The following is an 11,462-nucleotide window of genomic DNA, read 5'->3' as shown; positions in this document are numbered from 1 at the left end:
GATCAGAGTGTCCATTTCTCTGGTTAGGTTACTGTGGTTTCTCTGCCTGCTGGTGAGCATCTGTGCCCCTTTGTGTATGTGTAGACCAAGTTTTTGTTGTATAACCAGAAAAATTCACTTTAAAGGAGCAGAGAAGTGTTTTAGAATCACTGGCCTGAAGGCTTTACTGATATGATAATCCTGCAGCAATGACTGAACTTTCATTTCAAAGCACAGCTGAACACAAGCTCCAGAGCAGCAAGGCTGTGGTTGGGAGAGTTGTAATTTGCATTTTTTTCATCTTGCAAAAGGGAAGAAGTGACTTCACTGCCAGGAAAATTTCCATTTTAGTTCTGCTCCAATTATCAGAAGGTTCCTTCATCTGCACGTGTCCTGACCCACATGACATGAAGCACTACAAGAACTTTTTAATTAGCCCCACGGTGACAAAATCTAGTTTTGCTAATTATATTATTGTTATTCTTTTTTGAATGACCAGAAGTGCAAGGTGATTTGGGATTTTGCTTTCTTTTTGAATCCCATCATTTCCCTTAACAAAGGCAGCATGAATCCTATAAGGGAAGGTTGTTGGAGTCCTCTCTTGGAGGTAGGTTTGCATCCTTCTCCTCTGAGGAGAGCTGTTCTGTTTTATCTTGCACCTTGAGAATGACATCTCGTATCTTGTGTGAAGTTGGATCACAGAAGCAGGAGTTTGCTGAAGGTATTTGCTCTTTCTGCCAAAAATACTGGAAGGATGAGTAATTCCACATGCTGCCAGTGGCAATGATTATACTGTGAAAGAGGAAATGACCTGAAAATGCTTGTTTATCACTTTTAATATATAATCTTAACAGAGTCAGCTTCAGAGACACTCCCCATGTGTTGGGAGAGGTCTGAGGGAAGGCAGGCATGAGTCATAGCTGTCTCAGCATTTCTGTATTTCAGGTTTTTGCTTGAGCTCAATCTAACTTTTATGTTAGGGAGATTACTGAGGCAAAAGAGAAAGGTTGGATTAGAGTTGAAAGCAAATTGCTTATTCTCTCCCCCAAGCTTCTGTGAAAATACTATTTTTTAATGGGAAATGAGAACAAAGAATACACAGTACTAACTGTGCATTGTTAGAAAATATGATTTCATACCAAAAGTGGTTTTTCTTTTTGGATCTGTGGAAAAAAAAATCTGCAATTTTCAAGCAGAAAATAGGATTAAGTATATAAGGATTTAAAATGGAATTACTCACTGACACTAAGGAGGAAACTGTGATGGGAAAAATTACAGTATCCCTGCAGAGCATTCACCAGAGGCAATGGAAATGTGCAGAAAGTTCTTGTTTCTACAGTTCTCTGAAATTCCATTTTGGGAATAGTTTAACAGTTTATAGGGGAAAATAAAAAAGTTGGGGTTTATTCTGGCACATGCCAGGCATTTGCCTTTTTCTTGTAAGGAATTGGATTTTTGTTTCAGCAGCCAAATAGAGGTAGTAACTTCCCATCAGGGAAATGGCTCAGTCATCTTGGGCTGTGGGTGCAGGGGAGCAGGTGCCATCTTCTCTTAGAACTTCCCCACAGTGTCTCCAAATCCACTGGGTATCACAGCATTATTTTTCTAAAACTTGAGACGCTGTGATTTTTAACTCATGCCATTTATCTGACTGAAAAGAAGTTTGAAAAAGGACTGTGGTGCAGAGATCTTTAATAATCTAACCTAAGGGAAGACCAGAAGAAATTGGGGAGAAATTGGGGTTGAGACTGAGCTGTCCATGGAGCCAAGGAGGACTAGCCTGGCCGTAGTGATGTTGACTTTAGGGTGAGCACATTCTTGACTCCTGTGGGAGCTGAAACAGCCACCTCCTCTGTCCTGACTTATTTTTTAGTGCACAGATCACCTGGCCTAATGTGGACTTACCTGCCCAGCCAGTCCCAACGGTGGGAGTGGAGGATGAAGGAAAGCAGGTCCTGTGTGGGTGACTCTTCTGTCTGTGTTTACACAGAGAGCCCCTGCAGCTCCATGGATAAGCTTCAGCTCAGCCTAACTTGCAAGTCCTGGCTTTAGGTCAGGTGCATTCCAGGCAGAGGTGCTGCTTCCCCAGCTGAGTGCTGTGATGTTCTGGAGGGAAGGGATGCCATACAGAGGAACCTTGGCAGGACAGAGGTGGGCTGGGGCAAACCTCAGAAAGTTCAACAAGGCCAAGCACAGGGTCCTGCACACGGGTGAGGCCAATCCCAAGGCTGGGCAGTGCATGGATGAGAGCAGCCCTGTAGAGGAGGACTTTAAGGGTTTTTGGTGGATGAAAAACTCAGTATGTCCTGTCAGTGTCCACTCACAGCCCAGAAACCAATCACACCCTGGGCTGCATCAAAAGCAGCATGGCCAGCAAGTCCAGGGAGATAATTCTGCCCAAAAACTCCTCTCTCCTGAGAGCCCACCTGCAGAATGGTGCCCAGCTCTGGGACCCCGAGCTAAAGGAGCACATGGACCTGCACAAACAGACCATGGAGCTGCTGATCCAAGGAGGGCCACGGAAATGGTCAGGAGGCTGGAGCACCTCCCCTGTGAGAACAGGCTGAGAGAGCTGGGGTTATTTAATGTATGGAGAGAAGAGAAAGCTCTGGGGAAACCTTTCAGAAGCCTTCCAGTACCAGGAAGTGGCCTACAAATGAAATAGAGAGGGACTTTACACAAACTCACGTGGTGGTAGGAGTTGTTGAGGACAGCAAAATGGGGGAAGTAGTCAGTACACTGGATGGCAGGGCTGGTATTTGTAGGGACAGTTTGGAGAAATAGGTTGGCATGAATGTTATAAAGTCTGACATAAGTAAATATGTCATCTTGCATCTGGGAAAGGACAAGCCTGTGCAATCAGCAGAGGCTAGGGGCCTGGCCAGGAAGCAGCTTTGTAGATAATTGTCATAGTTGAGATGGAGACAATACAAAGCAACACAATTTTCAGAAGGCTTCAAACTGTTTTTATTATGGCATGCATGCTTTTTATACATTCTTACAAAACTCCTAAGTTTACACTTTACTCATTTGTCACAAAAGACAAAGTACTCATTGGAACAGGCAGTTGCAGGTTTTTCTCATTTATCCTTCTTTCTTTCTTGGTTTCTGTGTCAATGACCTTGATAGGAAATTCTTTCAGGGTAAACATGGATCCTCTTCTCAATCTTCCCTCTGGCTCACAGAAGTCACTGTAAACCTCTTCCACAGATAATGACCCTGGTAGACAAACAGCTGAATAGGAGATGGGAATGTGTTCCTCTGTCATAGAAGGTGACAGCTTCAGCTCTGCCAGCAAAGGTCAGGCCAGCTAGTGCAGGGAAATGATCCCACCCCTCCTCAGTGCAGGACTGCGTCAAGACCAGCACTCCAGGACAAGAATACAGTGATACATACGCTGGACTGACTTCCTTGGAGGGTCTCCAAATTAATCGCTGGGCTGGATCACATGACATTCAAGGAGAGGCTGAGAGAACTGAGTTTGTTCACCCATACAGAAGAGAAGGCAGAGGGAAAACCTGTGTATAACTAGCTGATGAGATGAGGATATAGAGGATATAGAGCCTTCCTGGGGGTCTACAACAACAAGATGAAAGGGAACAGACACTAATTGGAACATCCTAAATTCTCACTGAATGTAAGGGAATTAGTTTTGGTTTTTTTGTTTTGTTTTGCTTTGTTTTGTTTTGTTTTTTTCCCTATAAGACTGGCTATATACTTGAACAGTCCACAGAGTTTGTGAGACTTGATGACTTCCAGAAATCCCTCCCAACATAAATTATTCTATGATTCTATGTTTTAATGATTCTATATCCAACACACATTTATGGTCATCTTTATTGCTCTTGTTTGTGCAGGGATAAAGAATGGAATCACAGAACATCACCACCACTGTGACAGAATTTGTCCTGTTGGGCCTGACACAGAGCCACAAGCTGCAGTATTGTCTCTATGTGATCTTCTTTCTCATCTATGTAATAACCTGGCTGCTGAACTTCACCATCATGGCCACTGTGGCTGTGGATCACAAGCTCCACACTCCCATGTACTTTCTCCTGGCCAACCTCGCTTTCCTTGACGTCAGCGATTCCTCAGTCAACACTCCCAAACTGCTGTCAGGCCTCCTCACCCAGCACACAATCATCTCCTTCAACCAGTGTTTCCTCCAGATGTTCTTCTTCCATTTCATTGCAGGTGCGATGGCGTTTTTGCTGCTGGCGATGACGGTGGATCGCTACGTGGCCATCTGTGAGCCCCTGCGCTACCTGTCCGTCATGAACTGGAACACCTGCACAGGGCTGGTGGCAGCTGCATGGCTGGGAGGATTTCTTCATTCTATTACACAAACTGGCTTTCTCCTCCAGCTGCCATTCTGTGGCCCAAACTTACTGGACAATTTCTACTGTGACGTCCCTCAAGTCATCAAACTGGCCTGCACTGACACTCACATGGCTGAGCTACAGATGGTGTTGAATAGTGGAGTGATCCTCATCAGCCTGTTTGTAATCTTGATTATCTCTTACATTGTCATCTTGCTGAAGATAAGGACGAGCATCACAGAAGGGAAGCGAAAAGCTCTGTCCACCTGCGGAACACAGATAACTGTTGTGAGCTTAATATTCATCCCCTGCATCTTCACCTATGCCCAGCCTTATAAGAAATACCCTAGGGACAAGGTGGCCTCTGTTGTTTACACTGTGGTCACTCCAATGCTAAACCCAATGATCTACACACTCAGAAACACTGAGATGAAAAAGGCCATCAGGAGAACACTGGGGAAAATATTTCTGTCAGCAGGGAAACAGAAGCCAGAGCGGACAGTAGATCCAAAGACATCAACTCTGGTGTTCCCATGACAAAACTGTGTTCATCACTGATATTCCTGCACAGAAGAATGTAGGGTGCCCCCGACTCTGGGAATGATTGGTATCTGACTCTATTGATTCAGAATGCTGAACAATTGCTTTGTTAAACTATGCTGTATTACATTAATACCATATTTATGTTAAAGAGATACTATACTATACTAAATTACGTACTAAAGAAAACTTGTGACTGTCTCTAGTTAGTTAGGACAGCATTTTCAAATTGGCTAAGGAAACAAAACAATCCTCAGCAGAACCTAATTACTAAATCTTTTCAGGTAAACAATTCTCTTAACACATTCCACATGTGTAAAAACAACAGGAGCAGTAAGTAGAGATAAGAATTGCTTTCTCTTTCTTCTCTCTGTGCTTCTCCAGGAAAAAAACCTGGGTGAGAGAATTATCTCTCTCTCTGTTCAGAGAATGTGAATGCCACAATTCCTGCTCCTTCAGTAAGTGAGCAACTTTCTAGATGTGAGATGGGGACAACATTCACCTCCCATCAGCTTAGGAAGGTCAGTCACATGGAGTGAGCAGCATGGTGGAATGTCTAGGGCCGAATAAAAGTTGTCTGCAATGGATCACTGCAAAGACACCTCCACGACACACCAAACCCCAAAGGACAAACAGCCTGGTACTGACCATGCAGGGGGCCCTTCCCACAGCCGAGTTCTCTGCTGTGGAAACCACTCCAGCATGTCTCACTTCTCTTCAGCATTCTGGTGTAGTTTCATCTCTAAATTAGCACTGATGCCTTACTGAGCCTGCAAATAAAACAACACACTTTGGAGATAATATTTGTATGGGGGGGAATCTAAAGGTTGGTCTTTATTGGAGGCCTCCAGTGACAGACACAGAAAATGTCTGGAAAATGTCCACAAAATGCTCACCCCCAACAGAGTTCTATAAGTTAAGCAAATTAGCATGTTTGACAAAAATCACCAATTAGGAGCACAAGAGGTGAAGCAATTTCCCCCAGTTCAACCTTCTCTGAATCCTCCCCCCTCAGATGGAAACTAAGTTTTGTTTATAAAAATATTTCTCAAAGAGCTGGTCTCAGCCTTGGTTCCTAGGGAGAGCTGAGGGGCCTTGGAATGTGTTTTTTCTTTCTGCCTATCAGGGCAAGGAAAAGTATTAGGAAAACTAGCTAGACTACAATAATAGGCTGCAGAGGCACAAATATTTGTACAAAGAATAGAGAGAATATATGAAAGAAAAAAGGCAAAAATCAATTTGGCCTCAGCACAATGGCATCTGTACATTCCTGCATTGGTAACTTCACCAGCAATGCTGAGACAGAGAAAAAGCATTCTGAAAATGCTTTAGTGGGAGAAAATTATCAGACCTGTAAGGATTATTTAGGCTTAGAGCTGTTTGAGTTTAATTCCCTTAGAGAGACAAGTGAGAAATGAAATCCCTCTTGACAGTAGAAACAAAAATTTCCCACAAAACATGTAAACAACTGATGGGGAGAGAAACTGATAGGAGGAAGTAGAACTCAGAATAATAAAAGGAAAAAAAAAAAAGAAAAGAAAGTAATACAAGAAAACAAGAGGAAAAACCTCCTTATGTCACTTTTTGATGCTTTGTCAAAGGTCAAAATAATTATAGAATTGTGGCATCAGCTGTGGTTCTGGAGTGCTGACTTGGATGTCTTAATTAAAGCTCTAAGGTGCATGAATTTATATGTCATTACTTATTGTATTTATTATTTCTTGTAACTTATATAATTCCTGAACCATGTGGCCTCGAGAAGCCATTGTGTAGAATTCTCCAGATCACTTATTAATTCAAAAATTCAATAAATCAAACATTTTTTCTTTCCTTCTTTCTTTTCTTTCCTTTTCTTCCTCTTTCCTTCTTTCCTTCTTTCTTTCCTTCTTTCTTTCCTTCTTCCTTCCTTCCTTCCTTTCATTCCATATTACACAGATACATGTATATTAATAACCCCCTTGTAATGCAAATACAAAATTAAACTCAACACTGACCTTTAATGTCATAAACTGAATTAAAGAAGCAGCACATTCCAACAATGCTAAAACTTCATTATGTGGTTCTAAAGTGAAGAATCAAGTACTGCACCAGCAACACATAACTAATGACTAAGTTAGCTGTTTTCTTGGAGCTTCCTTGAGGGGATCAAATGTACCCATGGTAGGAGGTGATTTGACAGAACCATAAACTGTGGCAGCATGTCAAGAGCTCAACAGCCCATATCAAGACAGACATTTAAATCAGTACCAATTTTTGCCAGAAAAATTGAATTAATTACTCATTTCATACCACTTCACACAGATTTCTGAAAATAATTAATAGGAAAAAATGAAAATGTTATAATATATGATTTTTAAAAATGCATTCTTCCAATAAAAGTGCTAGAATCAACAGCTCACATATTGGGGTTGGGGAGAGGAATCCAGCCACAAACTTCTGCCCTGAAATGTAATCCACTGAATGACACAATTTAACCAGAATTTCCCCACTTTATAGAGGAGACAGGATGGTGTAAGTGTGAGCTCAGCTCTAGCAAAACCCATGGCTGTGTTTCTTAGGGACCAAAAATCAGTGCTCCTTGCTAGAGGTGAAATTCTGATTTACACCAGCTAAAAACCTGCCTTGCTTCCTACCACCTCAGTTTCTCTTTGGGGTATCCTTGGTGCACATGTGGAAACAGGAAACAGAAGAGATGAATTCAGGAAAAACAGAAAGCTGCTGATAGTGTTTGGTGGGAGGGCACTGCAGCAGGAATAAAAAAGGGTTGTTCCAAATGGATGAATGATTCTGGATGTCTCTTTCACCTTGGACCAGAGTCTGAAACATCTTTAAAAGAGGCAAATTGAAAGCATTAACCATTTGGAATTCAATGTCCCTTAAAGTTATTAACACTACTGTTATTATACTAGTGTGATTAAACTTTTTTTAAGAAATGCTTTTCTCAGTATTTTCTTTTTGAGTAATAAAACAAGAAAAAATTCTCTCTATTTACAGAGTTAAAAGTAGATCAGCTCCCAGAAGCAAAGTCTGTAGAAATGTAAATGAAGTTTCATCAACTCTTTCTCCAGTGCTCCAATTATGAAGAAAAAAGGGTTTCAACAATACAGAGTTAAGTTCCCTAGAGGAGTCTAAGCAAACAACATTTCCAAATGCAATTAACACTCTGTCATTAACTCGTTGTTGTGAAGTTTCTGAAGTCAGACAATGACTTCATCCTGAGATGACTTACATTGCCTTCCTCTTTTACAAGCAACCTAAACCAGAAAAAGAACTTTATACTCAATTTTACTGCCCTTTTCTGCCTTTATGGCCAGGTAAGTTAGATGAAACAGAGACCTCAGAGGTCAGCATGGCCACATTGGTAATGAAGATTTCTTTTGCTTGACCTCAATATGGAAAGTACAGTTTGAATGCTGCAGGCTCTGGCCCAGGTATTCACTGAGCCAGAGCACCTCTTCAATCCAGAATAAATTTCAAAACCCTCCCAAATAAATACTCCCAGGTTGTAGCAGCTCTTTTCTCTGTGTGCTAATCCTCTGTCTCAGCTAATCCTCTAGAAATTTTTCTTTTCATGCCTGGATGAGTTTCTCCAGCTGGTACTTGCTGGAAATAAGGAATGACCATCAGTTAATCTTCCTTTCCTTCCCTTTCCCCACACCTCAAATGAAAAACACAAGGCTCTGAAAGAAGTGAACTGATTTCCTCATCACTTTCATTCAGTGGACCTCTTTTCTGCTGGAAGGAATGGAAAATATATAAAAAGGGGGAAAAAAAAGGCAGAGCAAAACATGTAATCTCTATCAATTAGTGTATGCTTAGCCTGGAAAATCCACTATAAAAGTATTTATTCGGTAAGAGGGTGAGGAGAACTCCTGCAATGGAAGTGAGGAGTTGCAGCCTGGATACCTGAGTTAGACATGGGAAGTGCTCTGCTTTAGAAGAAATGTCTGGTATGTATAGAGTACTCCTAAGGAAGAGATGGAGATAAAAATTCTAAATAATTTGCTTCTGAAGCAAAGAATAAAGACAAAATATTTACAAGTGGGAAACAGATCTTTGTGCCTGTAGTTTCCCCTGAGCTAGTAAACCATTTGAGCTCACCAAAAATGGAAATAAGGTTTTTAATCCACACATTCATGGACAAGAAAATCTTTATTTCTTCATCAACACAGCCATCCCTCTGATTAGTACTTCTTTCACTTCTTTATTCCTCAGGCTGTAAATCAGGGGGTTCAAAGTGGGAATTACAGTTGTGTATATGAGAGCAAAGATTTTCTTAGCCTCTTGCGAATTACTGGATTTTGGCTGTAAGTAAATCAAAGTCCCACTCGCGCAGTACAACGTTACCACAGTAAGGTGTGAGGAACAGGTGGAGAAGGTCTTGTGCCTGCTCTCTGCAGAGGGAATCCTCAGGATGCTGGAGATGATGCAGGTGTAGGACAGCAGAATGAGGCAGAAGGGCGTGAAGATGACGAGCGCCGTGGCTGAGATCAGCTGCCGCTCGTAGCGCGACGTGTCCGCGCAGGAGAGCAGCACCAGCGGGGGGATGTCACAGAAGAAGTAGTTGATCCTCCTGGGCCCACACAGGGACAGGGTGAACACCCAGGCTGTCTGCACCACCGACACCACCTTGCCACTGCAGCAGGAGAGCAGCACCAGGGAGAGGCAAGCCCTGGAGCTCATGATGGCCGGGTACCTCAGCGGGCGGCACACGGCCACGTAGCGGTCGTAGGCCATGGCTGCCAGCAGGTACCACTCCGTGGCCGCCAAGAACACCACGCAGTAGAGCTGGGTGACGCAGCCCAGGTAGGAGATGCTCCTGTCCTCGGACAGGATGTTTACCAGCATCTTGGGGACAACCACTGATGCTGTGGAAATATCCAGCAAGGACAGGACGCGGAGGAAGAAGTACATGGGCGTGTGGAGGGTGGGGTGAGCTGTGACCATGCAGATGAGAAGGTTCCCAATGAGGGTCATGCTGTAAATGAAGCAGATTGTGAAGAACAGCAAGTGCTGGAGTTCTGGGCGGCTGGACAATCCAGAGAGGATGAATTCAGTCAGCAGGGTGTGGTTTCCTGCATCTTGTTCCTCTGCTGGCTCCATCTGGGAGGAATCAGACAGACTGTCAGAGCTGTAGTCACTGCACCAGGATTACACTGCTTCAAACCAGGAGCCTCTTGGGGATGCCTGGAATGCTGCTGGATCAAAGGGTGGAAGTCTGGAGCAGGCTGGGCTGAGCACATTGGGAAGGCAGTGGCTGGAAGTGCGTGGTGCCAGTGCCCTCCAAGTGTCATCGTTTGGTGGTGTCACCAAGCCTATGACCAAGAGGAGCTGGCATTGAAGGGGTGGCTCCATCATGGGTGCAGGGTTAATGCTGAGGATCTGCTCTCTCCCCAGATGTCAGGTCTGTGCTCCCAGCTGCTCTCACTGCAGGTGCTTCCTGCAGTCAGGGGAACGCCCAGGGGACAATTGAGAAAACCACAGACCACAGAAAGAAAGAAAAACCCTTGTGTTACCTTAGGAAGTAGTGGGCAATGCTCCTTGCACTCTGTTTTTCCTCCTGAGTGGGCTAACAGGGCAGGCAGCCTTCCTCCAGGACATCTGAAGTCTGGGTTTTCTGACATGAACACAAAGCTGTGGATCCTGGAGCCACGAATGACTTTAACACACAGGCACCATAAGGAAACTCCCAATTTTCTGAGACATTTGGTGCTCTGATGTATTTTAGAGGGGTCTGTCTGGGTTTGGCCGTTTCCAATAACACCGGAATGAAATTACACTTTTGGAGTGGTATCTCAATATAGCCTGTGCATGACAGATAGAGAATGACATGGAAAACTCCCTGCAGTCTCTAACAGCAGACATTCGCACTGGTTTTAACTTGTTAGATCCAGGTAGCTGAAGTGGAAACAACCTAATTCTGCCCTCCAAGCCCATGTGACAGTTTTAGACTATTGCTGTGATCATTAGTTCTTCATTACAGTCAACAGCACTCACAGCAGCCACTGTTTTACTGACAGTCGGTCTTCTATTCCCTAATTCAGAACACCTCTCAGAAACAACCCTCAATTTATGTAAGTTGTGTAAAAAAGAGTAAACTTCATTTTGTAATGAGTTCTGGCCTTAGCTCCCCCTTGCATTTTCTTTATACATTCACAATAGAGATTTTGAAGCAAAGTGTCCTACCTGCAGCAATTCTGCCATCCAGGGCCTCCAAAATGGGTCATTCAAATTTTGATAGCAGCATTTCCCTTGTTTTCTTACATGAGGAATGGTGTTGTGCTGATGATTCCTGCTGTCAGCTTACACTGCAGATTAAAAATTATTTTAATTATTTAAAATTTATTTTAAATTATTTTAAATGCAGATGCTCCTCTGCCACAGCTGGAATAATCTTTTGACAATAGCACATGGCATATACCATGTGCTAATAGTCAGCCAAAGAATTGTCTCACAGAGGGGAAGAAAAGGAATTTGTTAGATTTGTTTCAACTCAGTTGAAAAGGTGGAGCTGCAGCCTGAGCTGGAAAGGGAGAGGCCTCAATGCATCTCTGTTTTTTGCCCATGAAGGGAACAGCTGAGCTGCCTCTGCTGCTTAAGTAGAGTCTCTTGAAATCCCTAAAT

General features: G+C 43.2%; 2 protein-coding genes across 2 annotated transcripts; one reads left to right on the top strand and one right to left on the bottom strand.

Annotated features, from left to right (window-relative positions):
- The first annotated feature begins 3,278 nt into the window (after positions 1-3,278).
- On the top strand, positions 3,279-6,666 carry LOC119712225 (olfactory receptor 4D1-like). Its single transcript, XM_038163244.1, has 2 exons — positions 3,279-3,616; positions 3,837-6,666. The coding sequence occupies exon 2, from the start codon at positions 3,846-3,848 to the stop codon at positions 4,833-4,835; it is 990 nt and encodes a 329-aa protein (XP_038019172.1). The 5' UTR covers positions 3,279-3,616; positions 3,837-3,845; the 3' UTR covers positions 4,836-6,666.
- A 2,324-nt stretch (positions 6,667-8,990) lies between these two features.
- LOC119712226 (olfactory receptor 10A5-like) lies at positions 8,991-10,438 on the bottom strand. Its single transcript, XM_038163245.1, has 2 exons — positions 10,355-10,438; positions 8,991-9,941 (listed from the first exon to the last, which is right to left on the bottom strand). Exon 2 carries the CDS (start codon positions 9,939-9,941, stop codon positions 8,991-8,993), a length of 951 nt encoding a protein of 316 aa, XP_038019173.1. The 5' UTR covers positions 10,355-10,438.
- Between the last annotated feature and the right edge of the window lie 1,024 nt (positions 10,439-11,462).

The sequence above is a fragment of the Motacilla alba genome, chromosome 27 (assembly GCF_015832195.1).
Source record: "Motacilla alba alba isolate MOTALB_02 chromosome 27, Motacilla_alba_V1.0_pri, whole genome shotgun sequence".
NCBI lineage: Eukaryota > Metazoa > Chordata > Aves > Passeriformes > Motacillidae > Motacilla > Motacilla alba.
The sequence above is the reverse complement of the archived record's forward strand: the minus strand, read 5'-3'. Positions and strand labels throughout refer to the sequence as shown.

Coding starts and splice junctions, on each gene's coding strand:
- LOC119712225 (XM_038163244.1), top strand. CDS start 3,846: ATGGAATCACAGAACATCACCACCACTGTGACAGAATTTGTCCTGTTG.
- LOC119712226 (XM_038163245.1), bottom strand. CDS start 9,941: ATGGAGCCAGCAGAGGAACAAGATGCAGGAAACCACACCCTGCTGACT.